The sequence below is a fragment of the Zeugodacus cucurbitae genome, chromosome 6 (assembly GCF_028554725.1).
Source record: "Zeugodacus cucurbitae isolate PBARC_wt_2022May chromosome 6, idZeuCucr1.2, whole genome shotgun sequence".
NCBI lineage: Eukaryota > Metazoa > Arthropoda > Insecta > Diptera > Tephritidae > Zeugodacus > Zeugodacus cucurbitae.
In genome coordinates this window covers 7755931-7777520 of record NC_071671.1, presented here as the reverse complement: position 1 = coordinate 7777520, position 21590 = coordinate 7755931, and the positions used below count along the sequence as shown (strand labels likewise).

Genomic DNA, 21590 nt, shown 5'->3' with positions numbered 1-21590 from the left:
AATTATTCACACATAAATCACACAACAGACGGACAATACGGCGAGAACGTGACCAAATCGAATTTTTGACGATTTTCAATCAAAAAGTATCGAATTTCTCACAGTCATTGTTGCAGCTAAGTTTATGCGGAAAAAATTTTAGTTTTCTTATAAATTTTCCGAACGACCAACTGACCTTGGAAAAATATAAAACCAAAAATTGACTATTTATTGTGTTAAAATTCGTAAATAACCGTAATGTTTAATTAGCATAAAATGCCATGTATATAGTATATATTAGTGTTGGCCACTGTGAGAAGGCAAAAGAATTGTCAACAACAAATAAATTCTTATTCTCAAAGATGGACGCGTTCTGTGCCCATCTTTCATAAACAATTTCACATTTTTATTGACAACAAAGTAATTATATAACATTTAACATTTATAATTCATATATATATATATATTTATTCCTTACTAGACACTTTTTAAGGCCCTTAAATACTCATCATTACATACATAAAGATATTAGAAATTCTCAGTATATACTTAACTGCTAAAATGACTTAAATTGATTTTTGTAGATTTTTAGCTATTTTTTACAGTTTTTGGAAGACTAAGTGCTGTAAGTTTTTTGTTTAAGTTATTTTGAGCTAGTTTGAATTATTGTATCTAAATTTTTTATTTTTTTTTTTTTGAGCTGGTTTGAATTATTGTATGTAAATTTTTAAAATTATTTTTGAGCAATTTTTAACCAACTCAAATTTTTAAAATTATTTTTGAGCAATTAAAAAAAAATAAATAAAATTAAAAAAAAAAAATAAAATTATTTTTGAGCTTTAAAAGTAATAATTTTTTTGGAAAAAAGTTTAACAGCGAAAAACAATTATAGCGTTTATATTTGATTCTTGGTTTCGCTCTGACATATTTTATTTTTATTTTATATTTTATGCATATACTTTTGTTCAATGTTTTTAATGTATAAGTGATTTGTAATATTTTTTTTTTAATTTTTTAACTGGTCTTATTAACATAAGTGGGGTATTCATGCACATATGAATGCATAAAGCAAGTTTTGGCACAGTTTTATGAGGTTTTATGTTTAATTTTTCATTTTTTAATACAAAAATATAATTAAAACAAAAAGAAATTAAAATAAAAAACAAATAACATTAGATTTAAAAAAATAATAATAAATATTTTTTTTTTTAATTTTTGTATTAAAATTCAAAAATAATTACATAAAAACTGAATTATAATAAAAAAATTAAAATAAAAAAAAATAAATTTTAAAATAAAAATACAGTTGAACTTCCATAACTCGAGCTCTTGAATTGACAATAGAAATAAAATTTCATACAAATCATTTACTGTAGCTCGGTAGTCTCTCTAACTCGAAGTTTTTTTGTGGATTATGGTGATACGAGTTAGGGAAGTTCAACTATATATAAAAAATAGAAAACTGATTATTATTAGGTCTACAACTTTGCTTCCGCCGTTTTCCAATAGATGTCTCTAGTGTAAAGCACTGGTCAATTTAATCGATTAAATCGTTTTATATCGATCTTGGACATTTTGTCAACATTAACCTAACAAAATATTTGGAGAGATCTGTTTGCATCAAACTGATTCTCAACTGAAATTGTCACTTTTTGAGCGGAATTCTTGACGTTTGCGGGAAATTTTACTCTTCTTTTTTAATTCCAAGAAAAGTGCGGCTGAGGCTCATCGACATTTGTAACCGTTTTTATACAAAAAAACTAAAATTTACAAACAAAGGCGGAAGCAAAGTTGTAGATGTTTAATATTATTTTTTTCGTTTCGCTCAGTTTAAACGCTTTCATTTAGTTTGGCATAATTTTATGAGGTTAACAAATTTAAATTTTTATAATGAATATTAAAAAGATATATCGTATAATAAAACTGAATTATAATAAAAATAGAATAAAATAAAATAAAATAAAATAAAACAACATAAAATAAAATAAAATAAAATAAAATAAAATAAAACAAAATAAAATAAAATAAAATAAAACAAAATAACATAAAACAAAATCAAATAATTACCAAAAAATTATAATAAAAAAATAAATTAATTAAAAAAAAATTTAAAATAAAATAAAATAATCAAAATAATTTTTAAAATACTTTTTGTTTTTAATTAATTTTGCTTTGAAATTAGAAAAAAAATTCACGTATTCTTTCTGAGGGTAATATTTACAAAATTTTCTTTGCTTACATTTTTTGTATTCTTATTTTATTATAGTTTTTTTTTACTTAGCTTAAATATTTTTAAAAAATATTTAAAGCTATTATACAATTACACTTGTGGCATAGCGCTTAATTTTATCACTATTTTAAATATAAATATTTAGAATATTTATTTGTGACTCGTTTATTTATAGTTTGTGTGCGTGTGTGTGCAGTGTACGACTAATTCTATGTTTGGCACCAATGGTTCTGACATAAATAATATTTATATTTATTTTTTTTTTAATTTATATTAAATATATAATTATAATAACTTTTACTGCCTTGTTACACTTAAGAATACAACAAAAATGTACAACATCTAGTTATACATGCAAATAAATATAATATTATCATATATTCATGTATGTATGTATGTAAGCTACTTTTCCACACATATGTACATATTTATACAAAAGACAGCTTTTAGTTGCTAGTTTACTTCAACACTTATTTTTTTTTAATTTTTGTAATTTTTATAAAATACCGTTTCTTGACAACAACAACAACAAAATCATGCTACCAGCACACAGTAATGTAAATAATTTATTTGATATTTGCAATGCTGCGGCGGCATTGCCACCGCCACCAAAACTAGCCACAGCGATCATATTTTTCGGCGCATCACCTGTATCCAAGTCATCTGAAGCAAAAAGAAAATAAAAAAAAATTTAAAAAATATGTCACTTAAATATAAAACTTTATGAAAAAGCACGTTTGTATGCATGCTGCATATTGCAATAACCTGTTGCACGCACTACATACATACATACAAGTACGCACATTACAGCTTATGGCATTATTTATATATGTATATACCCACCTTCAGCATCAACATCATCGTAAGCATTCACCGCATCACTTTCATTATCATTAATTGCGAAATCATGCTGTGCGGAAAATGCCGACCAGCCAACGGTATTTTTTGCACGCATACGCACATGCCAACGTCCCGGCGTGAGTTCCATCTCGTGAGTCACCTTCCAAATGTGACTTTCCGCATGACGACGTGTGTGCACCACCGATACTTTGCTCCATGTGAATGACTTGTGAATGAAAAAAAAAAATATATTTATATATAGAGCATATATAAATTAAGAACAGGGAGATAAAAAGTACACTTCCTAGAAACAGTTGAGCAGTAACTTCCAAGTATTCTGCATATCAAGTACATGTAAATATGTAAATAGTGATAAAACCGAAAGCCAAAATGCTTGCGATAACCTTAACCCGCTCTACGTGATTCAATTTAAATACCACTAATTGCGTTAGCGAGCATCAGCACAGCGCGTCTACAAGTGGCGCAATCGAGTAAATTGTAGTTTGTAGATAAACTGAATCACCGTATTTACATACATACCACACGTTTAGCATTGGGGGGCACGTGGTTGTTGTGCTTTCGCAGTATAGTAAATGTTTGCGGTTTATAATCAGCACCCCGCTAGCTAGTACCATAGTCAGGAAATAGAATAAGCAGGAATTTCAAATATTTTCAACCTCCTCATTAGATCAGAGTAAAGAACTAAGGTTATATGAGGTTATGATAGACAAAGTGGTAGATAAGAAGTAGCAACAATTTTGAAAACTTTCGACAAACTTAACGATTCCTAAGGTACACCACAATGTACCGCTAAAATGTCCACTAATATGTTATATATGAATTTGTTAACCGCCGTAAAGTCAACCTTAGTTTTTATACCAAAATTTTTGGTTCAGAAAAACACTCGAATACTCGGTTCAAAGTGTTCGGATGTTGTTGGAATAAATTTCTCTTAACTTTTGATCGATAAGTCTATCAATTTTATCCATGATGGGTTCTAGTTTCTAATACTGTTTAATATTTTGTTTGTTCTAAATTAAATATTCTTCAATCTAGAGCGCTATTTATCCATTATGTGGTTAAATATAGAATGGATTATAAAACACCAGCTTCAAAACTTCAGATAAAACTATGAGATCTCTTTTCAATTGAATTTTCTAAAAGATGAACGAAACCGCTATTTTATAGGTAGAAGCGTGGAAGATGAAAACATTCGTGGAGGTATCTCTTTGGGTTGGCTTGGATATGGTCCCTTCGCGTTGGCAGAGCTGAGTATCATATAAAGGGGAACGATAAGCTATATAACGACGTCAAATAGTTCGACGAATCGAAATGGAGAACCAATCGCTTTAACGGTTGAAAGAAGAAGAAAAAAAAGATGCCACTCTAGGTCACTTAATCACATTATAGAGTTACAGGCTAAACGTCACAAGTAGTACTACCATAGACGTCCGATTTTTTTTCTCTTTCTGAATCAAAAATACCCTCGGAGGATTAGTTACCTGTCTACAAGCTTATTACATTGGCATCTTATTTGTTTTAAAATATCGAAGTTCGTTGGATCCAAAATCACCTAAGTAACCTTGAACTGGCCGACATTTATTTAAAGGGCTGCATTTGTAGGTAAAAAAAATTGCCAACGGAAAAGAAGATAACGACGCAATAGCTCACAATATTTTTTCAATATTGAGCAATATTTAAAAAATAAGGAGGGCTTATCAGCCACAATTCGCAATTTTCGTACAAAATATGATCGATGATTTGGAATCATCAAATGTGAAGAGAATTATTGAAAAATTCCAAGAGTCTGGTTCAATTAGTGATTTCAGATACTCTGAGTGTTTTATTACGAGGGCTGCTATATATATTTCTGGCCTAGGCAACACTAAGTGTTGCCAGGTGCAATCTGAAATTTCCATTGGAAAGTTTGACATTTTTTACCATAACATCACTCAGAACGTTTTGTCATTTAATCGTGAATTGTTTTATTTACAGGGAATTAAAAAATTCATCTCAGCCAAAAAATGGAATTAACTCGTGAACATTTTCGTGCGATCATTTTTCACAACTTTCGACGTGGATTATCGCGACAAGAATGCATCGATGAATTAAAATCTTTGTATGGCTATGAAGCACTATCCTATAGCACTGTGAAAAACTGGTACAACGAATGCAATCGTGGCCGACGCTCGCTCAAAGACGAATTCCGTGAAGGTCGTCCAAAAACAGCCGTTGTGCCAGAAAACATCAATGCCGTGCGTGAACTGATAATGCAAGACCGTCATGTAACATACCTTCAGATAGAGGTATGCCTATGAATTTCTCCCACCATCATACATTCGATATTGCATGAACCTGCACTGGCCGTAAAATAGGTTTGTTCTCGTTGGATTCCGCACAATTTGACAATCGCTCAAAAAAAAGGCTCAAAAAAGTGTTTCGAAAATTGGTTTGACCGCATGCAGAAGTGTATAAATCTTGATGGAGAATATTTTGAAAAACAATAAAACCATTTTCGTTGATAAATATTCCTATTTTCATTATTAGGCCAGAAATATATATAGCAGCCCTCGTACAACTCGTTCAACAGAAAACATCGAAGCAGTTCGTGAGAGCATTGCAAGTCAGGAATTGGGCATTTTGAGAAGCTCTATATAGTGAATTCTCACGAAAGACGAAAGTTTCATGCTCAATTAAAGTTCAATTGACTCAAGAACTGACATCTATTGACCAGGGAGAACTGTTTAAATTATATTTTGAATTATGGAACACCTTTTATAAATCTCTCTAATAATTTATGATATACTCTTCTGTTACTTTATTGTTGTATTGTAATCTTCACTCAGATTACTATCTACCATCTCTGGTTCTAAAACCCCTAACAATTTTGCAATCAGTCTTTATTTATACAATCCGTCAGATTGTGTTGCAATCTGCAAGTCCCATGATGCATCACACATACTAATCTCACAAAATAAAAATATAAAATTATTTTCCAAAAATTCCACAATTACACACACACACACAAAAGACATATGCATGAATAATCTGCATTGTATATTCTTTCAGATATTTGCGTAATCTTCGTGTATGTGTTTACTGACAAAATAAAATTCTAAATTGATAAGATTTGTGGATTGTAAACAAGCCAGCACACCTTCATATGCCTAATACCAAGCAGCTAAATATGTATTTACAAACATAAATTCGTAACATTGATCCACTAAGAAGTTGATTTACAACGGTGGAGATGAGCTCAGAAGTGAGATAATTGAATACCAAGTAATTGCAAAACAAACATATGTATGTATATTCATATATGAATCAAGCAAATATTACATATGGCAGTGACTACACACTGACTTTAATCCACATCAAGTATAACAGGTATGTTAATTTTATCTTTTTTATACAAATTTTATGGACATACAGTTACATAGATATGCATAATAACTTGACTGAAACATCCATATTAGAATGGAAATTGAGATTTTCATAGAAGTTTTTACTGGTGGATCATTCAAAGTTCTACCAGGTTTGTTCAAAAAATTACAGGAATTTTCGTTCTTTGAAAAAAAAAAATGTATTCATTCGTCTACATTAATGTTGTCGCCTTCTGAATAGTCTCCATTCGATATCATGCGCTTTTTCAAATCGTCGAAACAATTCTCAAATTCGATTTTTGGAATAGCCTTTGGCTCGTTCAGCGATTTCTCATATTCTTGTAAAAAGCGTCCCCTTAAGGTTCCCTTTATTTTTGAAAATAGGAAAAGTTTACACGGAGCCATGTCTGACGAATATGGAGGCCTCGGGCATTATTACAGTATTGTTTTTGGCCAAGAATTCACGAAGAAGTAGCGAAGTGTGAGCATTTAACAAACGAGAATCGTCAAGCTCTTTAAATGACGTCTAACCTTCACTTAACTAAAGAGCTATTTCTTCGAGTTCGGCAACAGCAAATCACTGCTACCGAGAGCTAAGTTCGTCAAAAACGCTGTTTTCCAAATTCGGAGCACTCGAATCTTGTGCTCAGTCATTTCTACCGCAACGCAAGCCTAGTTCCGAGTTCTGTTCCAACCAAAATTAAACGGTTTACTATAAAAATCTATTTCATAAAATCCTTCAATCTCTTTAAAACCGTAAAAACCTCTCTGAAAACCAATAAAGAGCTTTGATCTTTGAGTTGAGCTCATAATTCGAACTAGCTTTGAACGACCTATTGATTTTACTAGAGATTCTGTCTTTATTTTTAAACAATCAAATCTCCCAAATTCTTTTTTATTCGGTACTGGACGTTCAGGCTACGAAAGTCGCAATATTAGTTATTTCCTCGGCTTTGTGGCCGATTTTGTCTATTGTTTCAAGTTTTTCAATGGAACCATTTAAAACATAATTTTGACTTCAGTTATACTTACGCCCGCCAATTTGTAATCCAAGACCGCCTCCGATAACGGTTGTATACTGCGTACTAACCAATGTATGACCACTTTTCTACCATTGACCTCTAAATCCTCCAATTGTGGATGTTCTGGTTCGTAAATGATGTGCACTTTCGCCTCGCCACGACCGATTGTATTCTGGATAATAAAAACAGAAACTTTTTAATGCCTACAGATCAGATAAGTAATTTAACACGCCACCTCACCTGCACTTGACATATATACTCGCCCAGATCGTTAGCGCGCACATCCATAACGGTTAAGATCGAACGTTTGCGTTCTTTATGTGTTACCTCGTTGAATGAATATTTGTAAGAGGAATTAAGTTTTTTTCCGTTACGTAGCCACAAAACTTCACCACTCGGATTAGCCGAATAATCACAATATAACTCGGCATCGCCACCCTGTTCCGTATTGACATAGTGTCGATAAGTGGAGACCTTCGGCACATAAACGACATCGACAACAATCATGGCATGCGGCGGTTCCTGTGAGAGGTCATCTGCGAGGCATTGGTAGATGCCACCATGTTTGGTATCCGCATTATCAATATAGAGCTGCTCGCCCAGCACACGTTCGACCACACTTTCAGCGCGTTTGCCCTAAGGAGATAGAGGAAAAAGAGATGATATTACATTAGGTTCACACTGTGGATTCTTCTATAGTATCTACAACTCACATCGATAAACCATTTGATCTGCACATTTTCCAGCGAGTAGTATTTGCATTCGCACACATGTGGTTCACCCTGTACAAATACCAAAGTCTCATTGGTGACCTCATGTCCATCACAGAATATCATAAGACTCTCATCGACTTCGACCAGCGCATGCATGCGCTCCTTCTCCGGCAACACTTCACAGTAATAATCGCCAGCATCCTTAACGGTTACATTCTTAATCACCAGCGAGTTATTTTTCAGCACATCCACATTCGGATACATAACGAATTGTCCGGTAGCAATCACAATTTTACCCTTATACCACATGATCACATTATTTACTGAAAGAAAGAGCGTTAAAGCTGAGTTCACCTAGGCATATCTTCAATTCCCATCTATTACTCACAATGTATATTCTTCACTACACAGTCGATCAACACATTTTCACCGGGTTGTGCGTAAATATTGACTTCCGGTTGCTCGAAATAAGGCGCTTCGGCTCGTAGCTCCGCTGCTTTCATTTCTGCCACCTCGTTTGCCACATCATCCGCGTATTCATCTTTATCGTCATCTTCCTCATCATCGATATATTCATTGTCAACATCTTCTCGCTTCGTGTCTGTGTCTTCATTGTAATAGTAATCATCGTCAGCATCATCGGCAGGTGCTGTTGTAACAGTCTTACTGTCAGCGGCCACTCCTGAAATGCAAATTAGACGTTTATATTATTTGATTTCGCAATTCACACTTTTTCTCTATCAGAGTTAAGTGATTTGTGGAAATGTAAATGGCATAAAATATTCATTTAATTAGCATTAGTTCAATAACCTAAATCGGAGGCGTAAGTGGAGGGGAGCTTAGATGTTAGAATTCAGTATTTTTTCATGTTTAGATGGATTTGTAAGCCCTCATCTCAGCTTCAGAGCATAATAGGGCTAAGGGTTCCATGAAATGCTGGAATACTTACTGCAGTAAAGCCGGGAATACTACTTACTATGAAATGTTCGGGTACATTATTTCTGATAGTATTTCATAGTAGAGTCGTTAAAACCGACCCAAGAATTGCTATTGTACACTTAATATGAAGAAAATAGTCTGAAAGTTCCAAGAACTTCGACTTCAAAGATACGGACTTAGAAACCAAACAGTTGGAGTCAGAAGGATCTGTTACAGTACAAATTAACGGGATAAATCCTTCAAGAAAAGGCTCTACTTTCTCATCTTGGGATTGAGAAGAGCGAATAATCGAAGTCTATCAAGCTTAACTTAAATTCTTGACTGACTGAAACCAAGTATGTCAAAGAGTTATTTCAGGTTTCCGGCGTTCTATTTGGATCTGATGAAGAGTTATGTAAGGAATTGACCAGCAAATCGATGTGGAACTGGGAAGAAAAATAGTTTATCAATAATCCTTCGGTTCCAAGTTCGAAACCGAGACTATAAAGAGTTAGTCGAGAAATTTCACGATCGAAATTAGTATTGTATGTAATATAAAGTATAGCCAAACGACAGAAAAGCACACTTTTATCTTCTATGAAACACATTCGCTGAACAATTGTCACGTCGCATACGTTTAGGAATTTCATTGTTCGTTTATTGACACGTTTCATTCGATATCTCATAATTCTCTAAAGATACATACATATATACCAAACATTCTCACATAATAAATATATGTTTAACTCGAGAGTTATTAGATGAAAAAGATTAAATTATATATACCCTCAATTTGGTATACCCGCAAAACTAATACGGCTGTGTAAGTTGACGTTGAACAACACCAAAAGCTCCGTCATGATTGGGAAGGACCTCTCCGAGCCGTTCGATAACAAACGAGGTTTCAGACAAGGTGACTCACTATCGTGCGACTTCTTTAACATGATGCTGGAAAGAATTATAAGAGCTGCAGAGCTAAATAGTGAAGGTACAATCTTCTACAAGAGTGTACATCTCCTGGCATACGCCGATGATATTGATATCATCGGAAGCAACAACCGCGCCGTTTGTTCTGCTTTTTCCCGCATGGATAAGGAGGCGAAGCGAATAGGTCTGGAGGTGAAAGAGGACAAGACGAAATATCTCCTGTCATCAAGCAAACAGTCGGCGCATTCGCGTCTTGGCTCCCACGTCACTGTTGACAGTCATAACTTCGAAGTCGTAGATAATTTCGTATACCTGGGAACCAGCATCAACAACACGAACAATGTCAGCCTCGAAATCCAGCGCAGAATAACTCTTGCCAACAGGTGCTACTTTGGACTGAGTAGGCAATTGAACAGTAAAGTCCTCTCTCGACGAACCAAAATCAAGCTCTACAAGTCGCTTATCATTCCCGTCCTGCTTTACGGTGCAGAAGCGTGGACGATGTCAACATCAGATGAGACGACACTAGGAGTTTTCGAGAGGAAAATTTTGCGCAAAATTTATGGTCCTCAGAACATTGGCAAGGGCGAATACCGCAGACGATGGAACAATGAGCTGTACGAGTTATACGGCGACATTGACATAGTTCAGCGAATAAAAAGACAGCGGCTACGCTGGCTAGGTCATGTTGTACGGATGGAAGAAAACACTCCAGCTCTGAAAGTGTTCGATGCAGTACGCGCCGGAGGAACCCGAGGAAAGGGAAGGCCTCCACTCCGTTGGAGGGACCAGTTGGAGAGCGAACTGGTTACACTTGGGATCTCCAACTGGCGCCGAACTGCGAAGGAGAGAGAGAGGTGGCGCACTGTCGTCGATTCGGCTATAACCGGCTAAACGGTTGCAACGTCAATCACATACATACATATAGACCCCCAAACTGTTGGCTTTACACTAATATCTGATTTCCGATCCCCTCGCGTAGAATCCAATCTTTATTAATTTCCATTTCCAGTGAGAGCCAAAGCTTAACACTACATAATTTAACTGTGCCGACTATATGTCAGACAACCCTAGTAAATCAAAAATAAAACGCCCCTCCTCAATTGTTATAATTGTAGTCACAAATATATTGGTAAATAGATAAGACCGATCAATAATTGGCGAAAATGTTGCAAAATTAAGCCAAGCACTTGATTGCTACAAGCGTGAAAATCAGTGAACTTGTTTTGTTGACCTCATTTTTTGGCGACTGCTGATTTTATATATTTATTTATTTTATTTCTTTGCCAATCACATGTTTCTGATAGGGACACATGTTCCCTTCAATTCTTACTTTGTGTATTTGTACATCTGTACATACATGCATCCATTATTGGTCACTCTCTAAGTGTGTGGAAGCACGTTGAGGTATTTAATTGAGGGAACTCGTTTGTAATACCGAAATTTCGGGATCATGTGATAATTTGAGTACGCTAACTTTTCGAGCTACTAAAGAAATCGTGAAATTTGCTATAAATAGTTTGATTTGGATAATTTCTTTTTATATTTATTTGAAAGTCATAACTTATTAAACCCGATACATTACTAGGTCTGGTTACTAATTGCAATATATTTTCTATTTCAGTACGGGATTACAAAAAATATGAGATTAAAAAATTTAAAAGTCAGAATCCGAAATTTTCGTGCTTAGTTTTTTATGATTTAAATAATACTGTATTCGCAATTCAAATATAATTTACAGCAAAATTTCTGAATCAACAATTTTAAATGTCGAAATCTCAAAAATTTCTAGGTTAAGTTTTCACTTTCGGGATCCGAAATGTCTGTGTTATTGTTTTAACGATGAGGAGAGTTCTGCAATCGCTAGACAAAAATTCCAATATGTTTTATAATTTAGTAATTTCATAATTTCAGGATTATAAATTTAAAAAGCCCGGATCTCGAAGTTTTTATGATTAATTTTTTGTGACTTAAAGATTAATGCATTCGCTATTTGGCAATTCAAATATAGATTACAATTCTGTTTTTTTTTAATTTCGGAATTAAAAAATTTATTAGTTCAGGATCCCGAAATTTTCGGGATTATTTTTTTTAATACGTGAATATTAATATTAATTTATGACTATATACATATTTTCGCTTTCGGGATTTCGTAATCTTTTTTCGGGATTCCAAAATTCAATATTTGATAATCGATATTAGCAGTATTGACACCATGTATCATGCGTATATTTTTATAAAATGTTTTCACAATATCATTTGACTGACTCAATCGACATATTGATCATTTGTAGTTCCCCCCTCTAACTTGAGTATATATAAATGTATATTCATACTTCTATATTCACTATGTGTTTGTATGTATATATATAGCTTATCCCTTAATGCCATAGTTAACAACGCGCCAACTTTGCATATGTTTTAATGAATTTACTTGGAAAAAATGTTTGCTTTCATTATACTCTCGCAACAAAAGTTGCTAAGAGAGTATTATAGTTTTGTTCGCCTAACGGTTGTTTGTAAGTCATAAAACTAAACGAGTTAGATATAGGGTTATATATCAAAATGATCATCTGTCCGTCTGTACGTCTGTCCGTGCAACGGATAACTTGAGTAAAAATTGAGATATCTTAACGAAACTTGAACACGTATTCATTGGCACCCTGAGAAGGTTGCTTTCGAAAATGGGCAAAATCGGACCATTGCCACGCCCACAAAATGGCGAAAACCAAAAACTTTTAAAGTGTCATAACTAAGCCATAAATAAAGTTATAAAAGTAAAAAAAGAAGAAAGGATCGCACTAGGAAGGGGCACATTTGGTTGTAATTTTTTTGAGAAAGTGGGCGTGGCCCCGCCCCCAAATCGCTTATTTGTATATATCTCGCAAACCAAAGAAGCTCTATAAAGCACACTTTCTGTAGTTGGTTTTCCTACGTACCCCACCACACACCATGAAAATAGTTGAAATCGGATAATAACCACGTTCACCTCCCATACAAAGGTTAGGTTGAAAATTACTAAAAGTGGGTTAACTTACTAACGAAAAACGTCAGAAACACTAAATTCTACAGAAGAAATAGCAGAAGGAAGCTGGACTCAGATTTTTTTACAAAATGGAAAATGGGCGTGGCATTGCCCACTTATGGGTCAAAAACCATATCTCAGGAACTATTCGAGAGATTTCAATGAAATTCGGTATATAATATTTTCTTGACACCATTATAACACGGATAAGGATAGGGCGAAATCGGTTCACAATCACGACTACTTTCCTTATAACTCAATTTTGAATTCCATCTGATTCCTTCACTATATAATGTATACTTAAGGAACCAATGAAGGTAGCGGAATAAAACATTACACAAATTATCATCTGTGGCATCACCTGTGAAAAAATTGTCGAAAACAGACTATAACTTTTCAAGGCCCCAGATATCGAACATGTTGAACTCAGCGCCTAAGGGTAAATTTTAACCGAAAATTTGGGTAAACTTTAACCGAAAATTTGGGTAAACTTTAACCGAAAATTTGGGTAAACTTTCAGATAATTTAATGTAATTCAGAGGAAATTGTTTTCTTCTAATAGTATGTCTCTGTTCCGAAAATTATTAAAATCGGGTCATAACATTTATTAGCTCCCATATACCTAATTATAGGTTTTTCAAATATACGGTTGGCTTTATTCCGCATATGGTGCATTCTCTGGAAAAAAAGCCACTTGAAAAAAAAGTTCTTTATTTTCTTTGGCAATTATATATCTTATAGTACATATAAAACCTAAAATAAAACATATGGTTTTAGGTCTGTGTAACGCGGGGTTGCCATATTATAAGGGGCCAAAGTTTTTTGTAAAAAAATTTTCGAACCGCCATAACTTTAAAACTAATGAACAGATTTTAAAACACCATATGACTTTTTTGTACAGAATTTCTCAAACTTTGAAACTGTATATCGTAAAAATTTTTAAAATTAATATTTCATAGCAAAAAATGAAAAAATTTTTTTTTTTGGAATTTTTAACAACTTATGCCCCCTTCGATTTTTTTCGAAAATATCTTAAAATGTTCCTTATTTCATCACCTTTTTACCCCCCAAAGGGAATTTTGGGACAGCAATATTTGTATGAGCTACAAATAAAAAACCAACTCAGAACATGACGAAAAATCATTGACTAATGCACTATTATTATCAGAATTTAGCGTAACCCAGGATTAACGACGCGGACGTAGCAGACATTTAATCCCTTTTTTTTTATTTTTTAATATTTGTTTCATATTTTTGTATTTTTCAAATTTTTAATTTTTTTTTATCTAAATCGATGAAATCGATTCAGGAATTACCTCAGCCCTCATATACTAAATATGACGATTTTCGTTATTCTATTAAACTTTATGCCGAATTTATGGGTAAATTTGTGTGTTATTTTAATAAAAATTTTTCAAGAATTTGCGGGTGTAAAAATTGCACCCGAACTTAGCCTTTCCTTACTTGTTTTTCAATAATTTTTTCTTTGTTTCTTTTTTTTTGCATTTCAGCCAATTTTCTCTGCAATCAAATTACTACTATTTTTAGTAGTTTATGTCATGAGATTTAGGAATGTGTAAATTACAAGGGTTTTTTTATAATTTTTTTTTATTTTTGTAATTTTTGTTGTTATAAACTCTTAAATTTTTTTTCATTTAAAAATTTTTTTTTGTAATTTTGTTTTTATTTTTTTTATATTTTTATATACAATTGAACTTCCATAACACGAAGTTCTCCATAAATCGAACTCTTGGATTGGCAATAGAAGTCAAATAGCATACAAATTGATTTCCATAACTCGGAAGACTCTCTAATTCGAAGTTTTTTGTGGATTATGGTGATTCGAGTTAGGGAAGTTCAAATGTACTTTAATTTTGTTGTAAACTTTAATTACATTTTTAAATATTTTTTATTTAATTTTTTTTTTGTGATTTTTTTTTTTTGTAATATTTATTTTTGGAATTTTTAGCTTTTTGCCTCAAGTAACTCGTGCCATTTTTTTGTTGTTATTCCATTGAATTTTCATTTGCGCCAACAAAACAATATCGCATTTTTTGGTGACTTTGTTTGTACGCAGTTCGGTTGGTTACCAGTTTGCTGAATTTGCTATCTTATCGACTTCCAGCTATTTATCATATCAAAGTTTACTTTTCAAATTATCGCGACGCGCATGTGTATGTGTGTGGATGTACGTCAGAATCACAAATATGCACACACACACACAGTCGTACATAACTGTTCATACATATATGCATAGCAAATGCCAAACTGCAAGATTGTTCTATGGAAAAAAATAGTATTGTATGTATATGAAAGCATTTTTATTTTAACAGCTTTTTTGTTGTTGGAAAAATCACGAAATAGCACATTCCAGTAAAAAAATAAAATATCTGGAAATTTTTTTTTCACTTTTGGCGAATTATTTTTAATTAAGTTAGTCTTGTTTGATAAACGAACTTGAAAAAAAATGTTATATATACAGTTGTATGTATGTGTGTGTGTGTGTGCGTATGACAGCCCAAGCATTAATAGTTTCTGTTATGAAAATAGTAAATGTTTACTATTAAAGAAATTATCATGTCAGCGCTAAAAGTAGTAAATTACTTTCTCATTACTGCTGACATCAGCGCTTATTTTTGGCGGCTATGAAGAATTGCTGATTTTTTTTTTTTAATTCAATAAAAAAAAAATATTAGCAAAATTGTAACAAAAACAATTTTTTTACAAAAATTTTATAAATTTTTTACAAAAATTTTAAAAACAATTTTTTTGTAAAAAATTGATAAATGAAATTTTAACAAAAAATGTTTTTTTACAGTTTTTTTTTTTAATTTTTAAAACATTTTTTACAATTTTTTTTTTACAAAAATTTTTAAAACATTATTTTCAAAAATTTTAACAGACAAATTTTTTTACAAAAAAAAATTAACAAAAAAAAATTACAAAAATGTTTACAAACAATTTATTTAGGAAATTTTTACTATTTTTTTACAATTTTTTTTTTTTTTAATTTTAACAAAAAGGTGTTTTTTACAATTTTTTTTCCAAAATTTTAACAAACATTTTTTTTACAAAAAATTTACAAAAATGTTAACAAACAATTTATTTAGGAAATTTTTACTATTTTTTTTACAATTTTTTTTTTGTAAAAATTTTAACAAAAAGGTATTTTTTACAATATTTTTTCCAAAATTTTAACAAACAAATTTTTTCACAAAAAATTTACAAAAATGTTAACTAACAATTTTTTTTAGAAAATTTTTTTATTAATATATGAACTTCTTTGCCTAAATGTTGTTGTTGTAGCGGCATAAAGAATTCCCAAAATAGCTGCCGATTTGACGTCCTTGTTGAGTCCTTGGTCGGAAAAAAATCCAGGTTCGTTACGGTTTCGTAGAACCGAATTGTTATTAACCTTCATAGTTAAAGACACTCGGATCAAATACATTTTATCCTCTTTTTGGGTAAAATTTCCTAAAACTTCTGACATATGTCTTGAATTTTCAAGATCCTAAATTTTTCAAGCTTTGTGGCCTCTATACTCTAAACCGTGTTGAAGTCTCTTCAGCAAGTTTTATTTGCGTACGAATAAAAATATAGAACTTTAACAAGTTTTCAGAATTAACGAGTCTTGAAAATGAAACGGAACCCAGTTTGGATTTGATGAGGAACCGTCATCTTAACAACATTCTCCTATTGTTGAATATTACTTAGCGTTACAACACCAACGTCCAAATTGAATTTCGAATCTGTACTGGAATATTATGAGAAGATTTAACCATCAAGGTGAATTAAGGCTTGAATAAGAAACTTGATGCGGCAACCGAATCCTGAGGTCTATTTAAGATGTTTTAACATACACAATATGGGTCATGTTTGGATTAAGACTTAGTGAGGAGTGCATTCTGAATTCGAGTCCATATTCTTCTGACATTTTTTTTAACTAAGTAATCGATGGTTAGCTAAAACTCCCTCGATAAATCCTTTTCTAACTAACTTTTCGAGTTTTGCAAATATTAGGCAAGAATAAGAAACTCGATACGGCAATTGTATCCTGAGGTCCATCTAAGAAGTCTTAACATTTACGATCTGTGCGATATTTAGATCAAGACTTAGTGAGAAGTGCATTCTAGATTAGAATCCACATTCTTCCGACTGTTTTTTTGAACTTAGCAGTCGATGATTAGCTAAAAAGGCCTCGAGAAATTATTTTCTTCAGGCTTCTAACTACTTCGAGTTTTGCAAATATTCGAGGCATATCGTATCGGGTATTATTATTGCTTTATACTCATATTGGCTAATTGCAGTAATTATAAATGAACATTATGTCATCAAAAATTTATTCGTTCCGCATGAGCCCATTTGAAAAGGCGGTTAATGAGATTTTCAACGCTTACCAACAAACAGGCAAATATACAGATTCTTTTATGTCATAACATTTTATAATAAAAACAATAAATATTGTTATTGTAGCATTTAATAAATGCAATAGAAAATTATATAGGAAAATTAAATATTATAGTCAAAGTATTTGAAAGGATCTCAATATCTTCTAAGAATCTATTTCGAAATACCTTATATTATGTGAGAAAATCAAAAAATTATACAGTTTTTTATACAACTTCATTTCTTTTAGAAACGTGTTATAGAAATAACGTTTATCAGTACCTCTTCAACAAAGAGTTGCCACCTAAAGTCAATTATAATAAAATTTTTCGCGCAAAACCAATTCAATGCGGTTTCAAACCCCGAAAATGAAGACTTCCGTGTTCGAACATTGTCTAAAAAATAAATTCAATATTAGATTTGCTCCCCTCCTTTGACCGAAATATTTTTTATCATGTCCCCTTTTCTACATAGCCGCTGTAAATATCTTAAAGCCTTTTTTTAATTAAGAAATATCTTTTTTTACAAAGTGTTGCCACCTAGAAACATATATAATAAACTTTTCGCGCAAAACCAATTCAAGGCGGTTTCAAACCCCCTAAAGAAATATTATTTTTTTTTTTCAAAAATAAATTTCAAGACAGAATTTGCTACCCACCTACGTTTGAGTATTAAATATTACAAAGAAAATGTATCCCCCTCTCCCACGCAGCCACTGTAAATAACTTAAAGTATTTTTTTAGTGAAAAAAATAGTGCTAGCATGTTCTAATTTCATTGGTTATTATCAATATTTTTGCTAAATACAGTTGCATTAAGTGTTATTAGTAAAAGTATTATTCAATAGCACTGCAAATAATTCAACAAGTGCTAGAAGAGTGTTATCGCAAAAGCGAAAATTTCAGATAATACCACACTTACCAGCGTTAAGTTGCAGGCAAATAGTAGCAAAAAATAAGGTTAACAGCAGTAGTTTGTGGCCTTTCATGTTTTTTTGTTTTTTGATTTTTCAAATAAATTTTTGAACTTTTTTGGTTTTTAGTAAAATGTTATTTTTTCTACTTTGTGTTGAGGAGCCTTGAACAATTATTATTATTATTTTTTGTGGTTTATGTGATTTGTTGAACTTTTTTTATTCAAACTTAATTTTTTTTTAATAAAAATTTATTTTTTTTATAAAAATGTAATTTTTTTTTATAAAAATTTAATTTTTTTATTAAAATATATTTTTTTGTGGTTTGTTGTTTTCATATAACAAAGTAATTTTTTTTTTTGCTTACAAAAATGTAATTTTTTTATTAAAATATATTTTTTATTTATATTATTTTCTTATTAATTGTTTCTTTTTTATTAAAAATTGTAATTTTTTTTAAATAAATTTTTTAACTTTCTACTTTGTGTAGAGGAGCCTTGAACAATTATTATTTTTTTTTGTGGTTTATGTGATTTGTTGAAATTTTTTTATTCAAATTTAATTCTTTATACAAATTTATTTTTTTTATAAAAATGTAATTTTTTTTTTATAAAAATTTAATTTTTTTATTAATATATATTTTTTATTTATATTATTTTCTTATTAATTGTTTTTTTTTTTATTAAAAATTGTAATTTTTTAAAAATAAATTTTTCAACTTTTTGGTTTTTAATAAAATGTATTTTTTTCTACTTTGTGTAGAGGAGCCTTGAACAATTATTATTATTTTTTTTGTGGTTTATGTGATTTGTTGAAATTTTTTTATTCAAATTTAATTCTTTATACAAATTTATTTTTTTTATAAAAATGTAATTTTTTTTTATAAAAATTTAATTTTTTTATTAATATATATTTTTTATTTATATTATTTTCTTATTAATTGTTTTTTTTTTTTATTAAAAATTGTAATTTTTTAAAAATAAATTTTTCAACTTTTTGATTTTTAATAAAATGTAATTTTTTCAACTTTGTGTTGAGGAGCCTTGAACAATTATTATTATTATTTTTTGTGATTTGTTGAAATTTTTTTTATTCAAATTTAATTCTTTATACAAATTTATTTTTTTTATAAAAATGTAATTTTTTTATTAAAATATATTTTTTTGTGGTTTGTTATTTTTTTATAAGAAAGTATTTTTTTTTGCTTACAAAAATGTAATTTTTTTTATTAAAATATATTTTTTATTTATATAATTCTCTTATTAATTTTTTTTATTAAAAATTGTAATTTTTTTTTAAATAAATTTTTTAACTTTTTGGTTTTTAATAAAATGTATTTTTTTCTACTTTGTGTAGAGGAGCCTTGAACAATTATTATTATTTTTTTTGTGGTTTATGGGATTTGTTGAAATTTTTTTTATTCAAATTTAATTTTTTTTAATAAAAATTTATTTTTTTTTATAAAAATGTAATTTTTTTATTAAAATATATTTTTTTACAAAAATATAATTTTTTAATAACTTTTTTATTGAAAATTGTATTTTTCAAATGTATTTTGTTTAATTAAAATGTATTTTTTTTCATAAAAATTAATTTTTTGTAAAATTTTGTATTTTTTCATAAAAATAAATTTTTTTTTGTATAAAATTGTATTTTTTTCATAAAAAATGTATTTGTATATTTTGTTTTATTAATTTTTTTACAAAAATATAATTTTTAATTAAAAATAATTTTACAACTTTTTTATTGAAAATTGTATTTTTTAAATGTATTTTGTTTTATTAAAATGTATTTTTTGCAGAAAAATTAATTTTATGTAAAACTTTTTATTTTTTCATAAAAAAAATTATTTTTTTTTATAAAAATTTAATTTTTTTTATAAAAATTAATTTTTTTTTTCTAAAAATTTATATTATTTTTTATATGTATTTATTTATTTCACGTGTTTTAATTTTTTGTTGTATTATTTTTTTAATTTTTTTGTTTTTGTTTTTTTTTTTAAGTTTTCGATTTTTTTTCAAACAATTTCAATTTTCACATCACATTTAATTTTAAATCCACTACTTTATAGCCATGTAATAAGCGGCACACTGTTTATTTTCATTGAAATTTGTATGGTTTATGCGTTTCCAAAATATCCTTCATAAATGTAGTGATATTGCGGTTTTATGATTCACAAAATATATAAACAGACGTTTAATTTATAAATAGTTTTTCGGTGAAGTCTGCCAGACGTAATTGCAGCGCATTATTACACTTTAAACAGCAACAGCAATGATTTTCATTTGCACACACACACACACATATACAATACAGAGACTTGTATGAGAGCATCTGTTGTACCAAATACCACGACAATTTATATATACATATATCAATTTTCCAAAAACAAGCACTAAAATAAAATGCACACTTGTTTCACGACGCGAAAAACAATTAAAAACAAAAACAAAAAAAAAAAACACACAAATGAAAACTAAATAAAACAGCGAGCTGGCAGTTGTAGACGCGCATATGTGAAGTCCAATAATAAATAAAAAAAATAAAAATCAATCCGTATGTAAATTTACAAAGCTATATATGGCAGACTTGTGTGCGCGCGAACTCATTTAAAAAACAAGAATTTTAAATTTATTTCACTTAAACTGCGCTGACTTTCAAACATTTACTTGCAGTGTTTGTTTTTTAATTTAAATTCTTTTATTTATTTTTTGTTATTTTTGTAATTTCTGCTTCCGTCAACCCGACAATTGCACTTGATTGCATACCATTTACATGCTTATCAATATTGAACTAGCAACTATTGTTGTTGTTTTTGTGTTAAAAAACAAAACTAATTAAAAACAGCAACAACAATGGACTATAATTACAATAACAAAAAGGCGAAAACACCCTTCTTTCGTTTACTGCTATTTAGCTAGCAGCGCGCGCGTAACATACACTTAACCGCGTACGTATTTGAATCTGACTAAAAGTTGATACTAACGTTTGGCTAAGTATATGCTAGCACTTGTGCACCTTAGCGCCGCAATCAATGAACTGTCAAAAGGGTGTAAGAATGTTTGCAACCAAAGCACAACCAGCCAGCGAACGAGTCAGTCGGTTGTTGTATATGCTTTTGTCGACTTTTGCTGTCATTACAAGTTTTATCGCGCATTGCGCTTTGCTGCTGCGGAGTGAGGCATAGCTTGGTGAACTGCTCGCATTTTGCCGGCGCTTAGTCATGATGACGCGTATAACAACAATAAATATACA

General features: G+C 30.4%; 2 protein-coding genes across 7 annotated transcripts in view; one reads left to right on the top strand and one right to left on the bottom strand.

The window, feature by feature from the left end:
• Nucleotides 1-21590, top strand: part of LOC105210344 (muscarinic acetylcholine receptor DM1) — a 74298-nt gene that overhangs the window by 2853 nt on the left and 49855 nt on the right. For all 3 annotated transcript variants that reach the window (XM_054235152.1, XM_054235154.1, XM_054235153.1), the window contains exon 3: nucleotides 6119-6436. The gene's annotated coding sequence lies outside the window, so the exon portion shown is untranslated. The remainder of the gene's footprint in view (nucleotides 1-6118; nucleotides 6437-21590) is intronic.
• On the bottom strand, nucleotides 502-21562 carry Ama_0 (obscurin). Of its 4 annotated transcripts, none has more exons than XM_054235164.1 (8): nucleotides 21322-21562; nucleotides 18344-18499; nucleotides 8556-8849; nucleotides 8168-8490; nucleotides 7695-8090; nucleotides 7465-7626; nucleotides 3053-3275; nucleotides 502-2872 (listed from the first exon to the last, which is right to left on the bottom strand). In XM_054235164.1, exons 2-8 carry the CDS (start codon nucleotides 18408-18410, stop codon nucleotides 2706-2708), a joined length of 1632 nt encoding a protein of 543 aa, XP_054091139.1. In that variant the 5' UTR covers nucleotides 18411-18499; nucleotides 21322-21562; the 3' UTR covers nucleotides 502-2705. The 4 variants fall into 4 exon arrangements, with proteins under 4 accessions (XP_054091139.1, XP_054091136.1, XP_054091138.1 ...); XM_054235161.1 differs by having other exon boundaries at nucleotides 21104-21375; XM_054235163.1 differs by having other exon boundaries at nucleotides 21206-21375.